This window comes from Chaetodon auriga, chromosome 7, assembly GCF_051107435.1.
Source record: "Chaetodon auriga isolate fChaAug3 chromosome 7, fChaAug3.hap1, whole genome shotgun sequence".
Classification (NCBI taxonomy): Eukaryota; Metazoa; Chordata; class Actinopteri; order Chaetodontiformes; family Chaetodontidae; genus Chaetodon; species Chaetodon auriga.
The window spans coordinates 5,903,210-5,915,721 of NC_135080.1; the positions used below are offsets into that span (position 1 = coordinate 5,903,210).

At 43.0% G+C, this 12,512-nt stretch overlaps 1 protein-coding gene across 2 annotated transcripts in view; it reads right to left on the reverse strand.

Moving 5' to 3' along the window:
- stard13b (StAR related lipid transfer domain containing 13b) overlaps window positions 1–12,261 on the reverse strand; it is a 30,440-nt gene extending 18,179 nt beyond the window's left edge. Inside the window, exon 1 of one of the 2 annotated variants that reach the window (XM_076735812.1) lies at window positions 11,901–12,261. In XM_076735812.1, the coding sequence (XP_076591927.1) occupies window positions 11,901–12,024 (124 nt within the window). In that variant the 5' untranslated portion in view covers window positions 12,025–12,261. Of the gene's footprint in view, window positions 1–6,086; window positions 6,270–11,900 lie in introns of those variants that run through there. The other variant, XM_076735811.1, reaches the window with a different exon arrangement.
- Window positions 12,262–12,512: the final 251 nt, after the last annotated feature.

The window sequence follows — 12,512 nt, forward strand, 5'->3', positions numbered from 1 at the left end:
GTTCTGCTTTATCAGAGAGTTCACAGAGTCTCTCCCTCACACACACACACACACACACACACACACACACACACACACACACACAGACAGAGCATTAATAGAAGATGTGGGACAGTTTGGCATGTGTGGCCATCAATGACAGGCTGTGTTCAGACAGTCACTCCCCGGCTAAAAGGCCTATAAACGTGAAGAGACAGCGGCTGAATGTCTGTGGTTTGGATGCACGCTGCCTTTGCGCCTCTGTCAGTTTTTCCCAGCTAATCACATGTAATGTACATTTCTACCACAGGAAGGCAGCCAAGTGCTGAACTCTGGCACGGTTTATCTGCAGATGATGAGAAAATGTATTGTTCTATGAATACAGACTGTCCAATATATGTGACGCCCAGCAACCACCATGTCTAGATACAAAGTGCCTTTAAGTGCAGTCTGAAATAGCAGTTATCTATTCAATGCAAATCAATGTGGAGCATGTTACACATCCGCTGAATGTTACAAAACCTTATCTTTAGACAGATGTGGATGTTTGGATCCTTCTGTAAGACGCATACAGTACAGTACAATACAGTAACCTTAAAATTTCTGTATGCTTGATTTATTCAAGACAAATTTGCTGTAGCCTTCTTATGACAAAGAATTGAACATATTTGGTGTATGTTTTGCTGGATGTAGGTTAACCAGGCTTTTTTTTTTTTTTTTTCCAGTGAATTAGCATTTTCTAATCTGTGGAATGTAAAGGACCAGAGAACAGGAGAAGTTTTCCATCATGGCTCTGTTAATATGTGACTTTCCGTTCCTGTCACAGTGCAGCAGAGGCCTTTCTGAAAGCTCCTCTTAGTAAATGATTAGCCCTGCACATGTGGCAGCTGTCAGCTACTCTGAGTGTGTGTGTAGGCGGGAGCTACACTGATTCACACACAGGACAAAGTTTTACAGGAAGCACATGAGCTCAGCCTGCCGCCTACAGGCAAAAAGTGGGAATCTACTTAGGAGCTTTATGACTGTAACCTTTATTTACCCGCGGTTGGTTGGATTGAGTCATTCCCGGCCGTTACAAGACTCTTGAATCATTTACTCGTTTTTCTTTTCTTTCTTTTTTTTGTGAGTGAGCCTGGAAATTACCAACCAACTGCTGGTACATTCTGACTTCAGTAACAGTGGCTAATAATTAAATTGGCAGTAAATTATAAGGACTCAGCTTTAATGACAAACGTTTATTTTCTGAAACTCTTTTCCTTCTCAGTGACAGCCTACACAGACAGACAGAGCATGCAAACATTGGCAGGTCCCAAGTCAGTGCTACATGCTAAGTCTATGAAGACACATAATTGCCATAGTTAACCATTGTAGCGATTAGTAACATACTTTTCCATCTTATACGAAGAGGAAATGGTGCGACGATGGACATCAATCAAACTGTCAGTGCCAATTGAATTTCAAGGGAAAAATGTCTTTTTTAAGATATAATTATGCTCACAATTTCTATTCTGTGCTGTCTCACTACCACCCACAATATATTTTAAATGTTTCCAGCTGTGAGCAGTTTCCATATGCACTGTGGGAAAACAGTGTTCATCAACAGCATCCTCAAAAAATGACAGTATGTATGTTTTCGGTCTGGTTTGAGTACACTTTATTTTGCCACTCGCTGCCTTTTCCAGCGTAAAAACACTATGTGATTAGAATGAGTATGCAGTGTGGATTTGGGATTAAGATGTGACGTTCATTACTGCCTCACGTAACATTATTTTTGTATTGTTTCAATGCATATTTAATACCTGTTCAACACAATCAGCATCTAATTTAAGTACAAAACAAGAGCTCAGGCTATAGATTTAATTAGCTGAAGTGTGATTACAGTAGTGCTAGAAACAAAATAGTTAGAATCGCTTTTCTCTCCATGACAGTTTTATTTACTGGCCTCTGAAGATAGCAAACAAAATTTGCATATCAATCACATCCACAACACAGAGGTTCATGAATAAAAGATAAACTGGGTTTGTGTGTACTAAGTAAACAATGCGTAAGGCTACATCTTCGCTCATCATCAAACCTCCATTTGAATGAAGGAGCAGTTATATTTGTTTCACACACAGATGATCTAACGTGCCACATGTTGTCGCGGGCCGCTGATGAATAATTCAGTGCTTTTGGAAGAGGAATCTTGAGTGGGAGAGGACATAGTCTAACCAGATTCCTCACCTTAAAGAGCCCTTTTTATCATTACTGCCTCTCAATAGACAGAACAATACCAAACCCTTTTCAGAGCTGGTTTCAAACAATTATCCAGCCACTAGTCAGAGAACGAACAGAGGAAGAAAGGTAGAGCTTGTCCTCTTAACAAGCTGAAGTGTTCCTGTCCTCTCTATGCTGAGCATTTAAAATCTACAAGTGTGTAAGTGTTCCACACTGTTATCCCGCTCAGAAACGTCTTGCTTCTTAGTGGGTTTTCTCTGTGGATAAAGGGCATTTAGAGTTTGCAGAAGTTTAAAACTTTGTCACTGAACTTCTCTTAACCACAATGAAAGGCAGTTGGTGTTGATATGACAAGCAATGTTAGTGAAATATAGTTGAATATAGTAAAAATATGCAAAACTGTATTGATCTGCTGTAGCACTGAGCTAACAGCAATGTAAGATGGCACAATGCACGAAGAGTAAAAACACTGAAAGATGCCAGCAGGAGAACAAATGTGGCGGATAGTACGTTAACCTGAAAGACACAAGCCTTTCAGTCATGACGGTCAAATAAAAGGCACGCTTTGTGACTCCAGAACACAGACACATTCATGATAAGCACACAGCTGCCACACAATAAATTGTGTCATTTGACTAGAGAGGCACAACGTCCTCAAGCATGGCAGAATGCACTAATGGCCTTTCCAGGGCAGAGATCGGAGCCCGCTGGCTGCAACGAGGTCAATAAGCCATGAAGAAGGGCCACGGAGGGGTCACAGTGGACAGGGGTTCTTGACCGAAGCACAACAGCTCCTCAAAAAGGGCCAAACAGCCAGAGTCAGCGAGCGAGTTTTTGGTCACGGTGTAACATTCAGCTGCTCAGGGCTTCCTGCGAACTATCGCTGAATTGTCTGGTTTTCTCTACAATGCAGCTCGATGCACAAGGAAAACAGATGACAAACAATCATCTAATCCAATAAATATTGAGGGATTTCTTGGCATATTAGCATGAGATTCATTCATATTCAAACATACATTTCCTGACATTCCTTAAATTCCATAGCAAATCCTACACAGTTAAGACCATCAAGGGAAGAACAGAAGTTCAAACAATGGCTCCTATGAGACCTGAAAAATATAAATATATACTATTTAGAAGAGCCAAAGGCAAAAGCATGCATAATAACAATCAACAAATTTTCTATTGTAAAAATAAAAGTATGTGACAAATGTGCTAGAAAATTGCTAAAAATTACAATGATTTGCTTAAAATTTGGGTAAACAAGTCACGATTTCTTTTTTTTCCTACTATGGCATAAATAGCTCATTGACTCACAAAGCATGGTCAGTCCAGAACAATATAAAAAGTATATGTAAATGAAATATAGAGTGTCTGCCTGAGTAGCAGCAACAGATGCAGAAATCCCGCGAATCTGGAGTCCAGATGGGCCGAGCAGGGAGGAATCGAGGCAGACAGAGCAGAAAGCTGCAGAAACACAGGAGCCCTTCCAGAGTGATGAAGTATGGAATACTCCTTCAAAGTCTGAGGAATATTTTCAGGAAAGGAGACACATTCCTCCACAATGAAAACAGGCCCTTTCCCTTACACAACAATCCCACTGCGCAGCACTCAAACGCCTGTCTCTCTCCATCTTACTTCACACAGCTGTGCATTTACGTCCATTCACTCTCGAAGCTGATGAGGTACACTGGTAAGAATTTTTGGACGGTAGGAACTTGTGGGTCTTCAGTCTGTCCTCATAGCTCATCACAGCGGACTGCACAAAAACCCACACACATAGCTTCGGAGACTTTGAAATGCCATCAAATCGGAAACATGACTAAGACCCCCACAGGCTTGCCTGGAATTTGGGGTGTAACAATACTGAGTGACTCTGCCCATCACCATGGCCCCCACTCACTTTCAACCTGCTATGTCAACAGGGCTGGCCAGCTGGAATGCAGGAGCTGCTGCAACACATGGAGATCAGTCGTGCACACTCTGCAGTCAGTCCCCTAAAATACTACCTTGCTGCTATCTCTCACATTTCATACAGGCATGCTTCACACAAGGTGAGACATGACGTACGAAAGGAAATAAGATTCATATATCGCTGCCCTCGTGAGGAAAATGAAGAAAAATTGCCACACTGCAAAAATAATTGCTCAATTAAGGCATTTAAGGCCAGTCAGATTAAAAACTACAATTACCAAAATTAGGTATAATCACAGCACTTAAGACGGCCGATAAAAACAGATGTGAAACACATTAGGTTTCTCACAGTTTTATCTTCTTTTTTTAGTTTTGTATCTCCTTAGGAACCGACTCCTTGGAGAAATGTGTATAATCCATCATATGCAAGGAACATGAGTGTTTGTGTTCACTTTCCTCAACAAAATGCTCGATCATGTGCGATTCTTTCACTGGAAACTTAATTTACCGCCATTTACAGCCTTCAGTTTTTGTTAGTTAATGCTGGTACATTTCTAACATTTTGACACTTTCACACGCTGGCTGAATGCAAAACACCTCAGCACATGTAGCTGCTTGTCTACAGGTTATTTTTCTACATTTGCAGCATTTTGGTGTTGTGATTTTTAATACTTGTATTAGCTGAAACAGTTTTATGGAAGATGAGGATTACGATTGTATTCATTTATCAAAGCCTAATGGTCACTTTGAAAGCAGTGTAAAACCACAAAGAAATCAAATCTACTTTTAAATCACATTTAAGTAGCTAAAATGTCACAGCTGACAATAAATTTGCAAGTAAAAGCTGTTAGAATTACTTTTAAAAGAATCCTAAAGCCCCCTTCAAACATGCACATATTTTCAGTCCTTGTCACAGATGACCCAAATTGTCGGTTTGCTGTCAAACCAGGCTTCAGCGATCTGAAAACACATGCCGGGTTACATGACTGCACACGCCTGCAAACATCAGATCATGAAGATTTCCACCGAAAACAAGTGTGCGTACACAAGCCTCCCGGACATCTTCACACATCAATCCAACAGTAAGATCTGCGTATCCCTCACGTCGCCACAAAACATGCATCATGCGCTGCCTCAGTCCTCTGTGCTGATACAGCCCACACAGGAGGCTGCATTATCTGACTCATGCTCTCCTCGGTGTGACTGAGAGGAGAACTATGCTGTGTCGCCATCTGATGACTTAAGTTTCTTATTCTGTTATTAAACGCGGCCGCCCTTTGATTCAGTCAGCGTGCTCACACCTGCAGGAGGGAGCAGGAGTGCTAGCGCTCTGTCCTCTCTATTGTTATGCTGCCCTGCCCCCCCCTCAGGACTGGCCAGGTGAATGCAAAGGGGTTACAGGCCTTGGAGAAAGATAATGGGAGGTCAGGCCATGTTCTAGTAAAAAAAAAAAAAATGTCACCACTGCTCTCCTGGCAACACACAATGGGTCATATAATCACTGATATCTCTTATTTACATTGTGGGCTTAACTCTTGTTACCTAACAGATTACCTGTCACTGCACCCTTGACTACCTATTGGCTGAAGGTCAAGTTTGAGTTTGTCTACAGTAACACACACACACACTTTCTTACAATTACATTTGTCTTTAATTGTGCCTCTATCTTGAAACAAATCAACAAGGAAAAAAGCTGGAGATACGAGCTGAAACAGAACACTTCCCTTGTTCATTTGCCACCAAGTTATCCCGCTCTCTCATATTCATCTGCATGTGTCATGTCTTATCCACCACATGTTTTGACTACCAGCTTGCTTAGCTGTTAACTGCGAGCATTCCTGGAAGTATGACAAAGACAGATTCATTTAAACAGAATACCTAACAGCTGGCTCTTCAGCCACAGCCAAAAAAAGGCTGAGATCCAACCACAAGACCAACAGTCTGAACTGTCACTTCTATCCAAACTCATCTCCTACCTCCTGAAATCTTCTTGAGCAGTTGCTGCCTGGCAATGATCCTTCCCAGCCTGTACCCAGAGCGTCTGCGGTGATGGTCCATTCTCAGGTAGATGTCCTGAGTCTCTGGGGTCATACTCCCAAGACACTCGCTGCCTGTGGACTCTGAGAGCTCCCGAAACATAACTGCCTGTACCCCAAACAAGGGCCTGACCGCTGGCTGGTACACACTCACCCACACACTCTCCCACCAACAGAAAACTTCACATACAGGCGCAAAAAGCCTTAAGTGAGCAGAGAGGGACAGCAGAGCAAAGCTTAGGGGGAGGAGTGCCAACACTTCAGTTGATCTCTGCAGGTCATGTGACCACTGGGAGGCCAATGGAAAGGAAGCTGTGTGAGTACTGCCCACCTTGCTGAGCTGAATCCAATGTCTGTGTGAACGCTCGTCAGCTTCCCCCTGCTCTGGAGGGAAATATAAATACCATTGGAATGCCTATGAACTGACTAAGGAGAGCAGGAGTGGAAGAAAGAGGGGTGTGGGAGGGCTTAGAAAAATAGTGGTTTTGGACCCGCCCTGCACTAGAACAACTCTTCTGCTGTTGCTGGTCACACAGGTGCCAAGTTTACTGGGCGAGAGTGAGTCTGTGCCATTTTAGAGAAAACTACAGAGGCGAGAGAAAGGGAGAACTTGTTTTCTTGGTTGGAGAATGCTAATTTCTACTCCCCCACCCGCTCCACTCAACCCCTAGACCCAGCCACAGGAAGGCCTCTCAGCAGGTCTCCTCAAAGTGTCAGCTCCTCAGGGGGGAAAAGAAATTTTAGCTTGAATACATATGAGTGGCCTACGTCCCCTTCGCTCCACACAAAAGGAACGATCAGGCTCTGGCATGTCATCTGTTCAGCTCTGGGGGCTGTTTAGTGACAATGTGCCCCAAGTCCCTGCTACATATGAAAATTAGAAGTATTTACTACTAATGTTCATGGTAGAATATTTGCAGTTAGTGAACAAGAAGGTAATGCGTTAAGTGTTTTAAGACGTGTGCAAACAGGCGTCAATCAAACTGTCAATCAAACTTTGAATAAAGTTGTAAAAAACAAAAATAAAAATTATTTGGGTTGAAGAATTGAAAATATCCACACTAATGTAATTATAATATCTGATAATCTCCATAGTATGAGAGCAATTGAAGAACGTTTTATGGGACCAAACACTGACAACATGCTCCTCTGATTTAAAAGTGCACTGTATGAACCGGTTTACAACATGGAACAACAGCCTCCTCACACCTGAAGTCAAGTCCACGTCCACACGAGCCGACCCACCCAGCGTCACTCAGGGCCCCTGCCACTCTCCTTGTGACCAGGCCTCTGCATACAGGCTTGCCTGTGTAGTATAAGCATGGCGCCATACATGTGAAAAGAGCACAAACGGGCAAGTGACCAAGTCAAACACAGGCCCTGTCTGTTTCACTCCCTGCCTGGCAAAATCCACCCTAGCTTAAGCTCACAAAGACCACAATTCAGGAGCACACTTCAGTGCGCGCTGCACGTTTTCATAGACTTCTCCTGGGTTTAATGACCCTCTCCACACCCTCAGGTGGAGCTATTTAAATGTGTGATTGTTGCTTTTTTTAAGGTGGTGGTTTGACACTATTCAGACGACTTCACTTGGCAGCGACTCAGTTTTTGCACACACAAGCACCTGTGTTCATTCATACTGTACAAGGATCGCTTCAGGTGTCAGATGCTAAAAAATGAGTGGCAGCGTGATCTCCCTCAACCCATTTCTGCGTTTTCCTCTTCCCTCCCCGTCTAGACGGAGAAACTCTCTGAGTGCATCACACATATCGGATTACGGAATCAATCACCCACTACTATGCAACATCATAATGAACGAGATTAATGGTGTTTTCGCGTCTGTCTGCGCTCAAATACCTCAGCGGGGGTTGTGAAAGAGCTTCGTGATCTACAGCATTCTCTTCAGGTGTCCCTGTGTTTAACTTTGTGCTGCATGCCATGAAGAAATGGCTGTGGTGTGTCCTTAGTGGGAGTGTTGTGTGTCAGGCGCAGTGACTCCAGCCCTTATCAAACTTGCTCCAACACGCCTCTGTCTGGGTTTCAGAGCTCAACTACTATACAGCATGGCAACAGGAATCCAGACTCACATTACCCATAAACACATAGTGAGGCTCTGTAAGATGCTTGACAGAGTGGATTTTAGCCTTCATCACAGTGAAGGCCGTGCATGTGACTGCGTGATGACAAATGAAGCCATGCTGAAATGCGACTGTAACGCATTGTCCAACCTTCACTCAGTCTCGCATGCAGCCAGGTGTAATTACAAAAAGGGAAACTTATATTCTGAGTCACGGAGTATAAGCTCGGGGCCCAAAGATGATGAGTAAGGAGGCAGTTTAGTGGGGTTTAGACGTCGCTCTGATGTGGTTTGATTCAGCAGCAGACACATGTAATCCGCACTGGGCAGTTCTGGCTCTGGTGTGGCTACGTTTCCTGTGGTTGAGGGTTAAGAATAGCAGCAGTGTGACTGAAGGTTTCCACCTCATGAGCCATCAAATGTCTGAATTCTGAGCTCAGGTCTGGAAGTAAATTGCGCTTTAATACTGCAAGAGCAGTTGTGCTGCTCTGCAGGTAACTTGAAGCAGTCGATCATTTGAATGGTGCAGTGGATGAGGTGGTGGGTGCTGTACTGCAGACTTTTCACCCGCTACAGCTGTGACTCATCCCTCCATGCTTAATTATTCAGACCTTAATCTCATCTTTAGCAGTAAGCGCCCCTCGAGCACCTGCATGAAGCTGCTGGGTTTCCCCCAAAGTAGATGTGTGTCCCAAGATATTTAGGCTTCTCACCTGTCTTAAAAACATTAGATTGTGTTACTCATGGTGTAATGGTTGATTTGCTGCTTTGCATATCCCAATGAAGCTTCAGCATACATGTACAGATTTTGACCAAGGAGTCAGAGAGCAGCTTCTGAAACAGGCAGTGTTTCAGCATCATCTCAAGCACAATTTACCAGAGATCAACATATAAAGCTCGGGGAATACAAGAGGGGAACAAGAAAGTCTGTTTAAGACGATAATCCATCTTGACACCTGTGAGAGCCGTAACTGATGTCCTCATGATATTAATATTAAAGTGAAACACAGACAATCCCAAATAACATGCTATCAAAAGCCATAAATCATATGTTTGTACTCCTCCACACACTGAATCACTCATTCACCCAAAACCTCCAGACTGTTAAACCAATCAGCTCAGGTGCTGAACATTCCCAACTGGCAATTTTAATATTTCCGATTCACAGTGCAAGTCTCAGCTCAAGATGAAATAACATTTTTTCCAACAGTATTTCACAATATCCTGTATTTTCATTCATCTGTGGGAGCAATTGACTCAACTCAAAGTCAAACCCCTGAGACGTTTCGTGCATATCTTCCTGTAATTAAAAAATCCTTTGTGATATTTATACATATATAAAGAAAGAGACAGTATGACAGCTCACATCTATCAGTATTTGGCTCCTGTATTGCTGTTAACCTGTGACAGTTAACACCTATTAATCACACAGGAGTATGTGAGGCCCACCATGTCCTTTTAAATATTTGTTTATTGCAAAGTGACCTTCAACACAGCAGCAGGGTACAGATACAGTTTAAATTTAACAACTGTTTGATGGACGGTCTCCACACTTTTTATCTGATACACTGATGCACATAATTTCATTTAGTATCAGTCCGTGCTTTAGTGTGCAAAAAGATTTTATGCATCCCTCTCTACAAACTGACTTCCACAGCTGTCATCCATCAGTATTTGGCTGTAAATAGGCCTCCATCTGTGATTTGACACACATGAATTTCCTTGCTGACTGGCCAGATCATCTCTGATGAACTAGAAATTACCTGTCAGGGATCTAAAACACCTGAGCTTCAAATCCAGAGCTCCTCCATCTCATTTCCCTTGAATCTGCTTTGGAAATGAAGGATAAATTTCCTCCCGTTTGCCCCAAATTTCATATCCGCCTTGGATACAGCCCGATGTGATATTCATAATCAACAGAATCTATGTACAAAGAGGCGTGAAAAACTCCCAAAATATATATCTGCAACACACTGCGAAAGAAGTAACTAGAGAACTTGCTTGCGGGGATATATTAAAAGAAAGTATAACAGTATCCACATAAGTTTCAATCCATCTGTCAAGTCAGTTAGCTGCATCAGGTCTCTATGTGACCCCTTGTTCAATGTGTAAACGAGCAGCTCAAGGCCTCAGGACTGCAGAGCGTGCCAGATGCATGGCACACATCACCGACACATGCTGTATATGGAAAAGAATGCAAGATTAATGTGTCAAATATCCAGACAATGCAGGACTCAGCTGCTGCATCAGTAATGCGCCTCAGCAGGCTGCACAGCTGAGCCGGGCACGTACCAAACTTCACGCACAGAATACAAGAAGACAGCAGCTTTGAATGCGCTGAAACAAAGCGAGCACACTTGGTTTGGTCTCTATTTGTATGACACTACACACTCAAACTCCTGCTGATGAAGACAGAGCTGGTTTGTGACTCATGTTGCTTTCCCACGTAAGCGGCTGTTGAAATCAATGCATGTAGTGTTAAATGTAGGGTACTGCACAAACGATTGATTTCCCCTCACACAGAGCGCCCTCAAGACTCAAATTCAGCAGACATCAACATCTAAATCTTCAGTGTTTCTCTTAGATTTACCCAAAAGTAGCTTAATAGAAAAATTAAAACATAAACAAACAGCATCAAATGTGTGAGTCTACCTCATATAGAGTCTGTTTGAAGAGACTGGACTTTAATAACAATTAAGTTCAGTGTGACTTAACAATGTTTGGCAGCACAGTGTGTCTTGTCCTCCAGAGGGACGGGAGCATTTAAAGCTAATATGAATAGCCTACAGCATTACATTGGAGTCACACTGCTGGGACACGGCGAGGGTCAAAAGACTCACAGCCACGTATTCATATCAGCAAGCAGAGCAACAGGAGATAAACATGTAATCCTTCTATAATATCTATATGTGAAACTGTGAAATAGTCTATACTAATCCAAAGAGACTGAGAAGCAGCTGCAGTACTGTCTCTGACACTGTGGACCACACGGACAGGAAACTACGGAAAGAGATAAAAAGAAATAAAGATAGATAGAATAATGTGTTTCTATATGTTTGAATGCTAATTTAAGTTGATCTATGAGCACGTGGATACTTTAACACCACGATTCAAATGGCAAAATTGTCAAATATCCCCCACCCTCACTCAGCTTTCATTTCACAGTGCAAAAATGACCCATCAGCGCCACCCAGCGGCACCACCCGGCCCGACGTCGTTTATAATGGAAGAAGTTAAATAAGAACACCGCACAAGCAAATGACCGAGGGTTTCCTACACGTGTGCAAGAGCTTATACACTGATGTTGCTATTCAGTGTTACAATCGGCAGGATTTCAGTTCTCATCAAAGCGCAACTTCAGTCCTGATCACAACGTACATTTTAATTTTTAAGATTGGGGCACAAGCACGTGTAATATCTACTTTAAAGTTTACTTAAATGTGTTTTTTCACTTCACCTAATTACCGACTGACCTTATCATAAGAGATCTTATCGACCAAATGAAATTAATACAATTTTCAAAAATGCATTTTGTCCTCTAACATTAGTTGCGCCACTTTGCTGCCACTTAATGCGCACGATGAGTGATGTGTTCGCGGCCATCCAAAGATTAAACTGACTGTGACTCCAGCACACTGTTCCAGCGGGCTTGGGTCTGCCTGGAGCGGGCTACTGACCTGCCAGTCGCCGCTCCCTGACGTTCCTCCACAGTAAATCCCAGGCTTTGGATGTGGAGCTCCGCAGCTGCTCGCTGAAAGACCGCCGGAGCTTCAGTTTCGCGGAGTTTCTTCTAGATGTCATCGCAGATTCTCCACTCGCTCATAATAACCAAATCCTCTTCGTCCCACGCAAACCCGTTATGATAAAGTCTCAGAAAATCACCTTTCCTTTTCCCAGTTATGAACTTTCTCTCTACCGCAGCAGCAAACGTGACTTCAGTGCGCGGTCTTCAAACCCTGCTGTCAACATTTTGAGGGGGAAATAAATACTCCTCTGGGTTAAAACGCAAATCAATGAAACGAGTTCAAGCAACAAAGTGAAAATGAAGCATCAGGACAGACTTTCACACTCACACCAGATGTGTGTGTACGTGCGTCTGTGTGTATTTGTGAAAGGATTCACGCGCAATGAGCGCTGCAAAGCTGTGGTACCTTCAAGAGCTGCGGGAAATATGAGCATTCCAAACGAAGCGCACATGATTTACCGAAAGAATGCGTGGTGAGGAGGAACAGAAAGCCTGGAGGACTGATGGTTACAATAAATAGTAAAATGGAACCATTTTACAATTG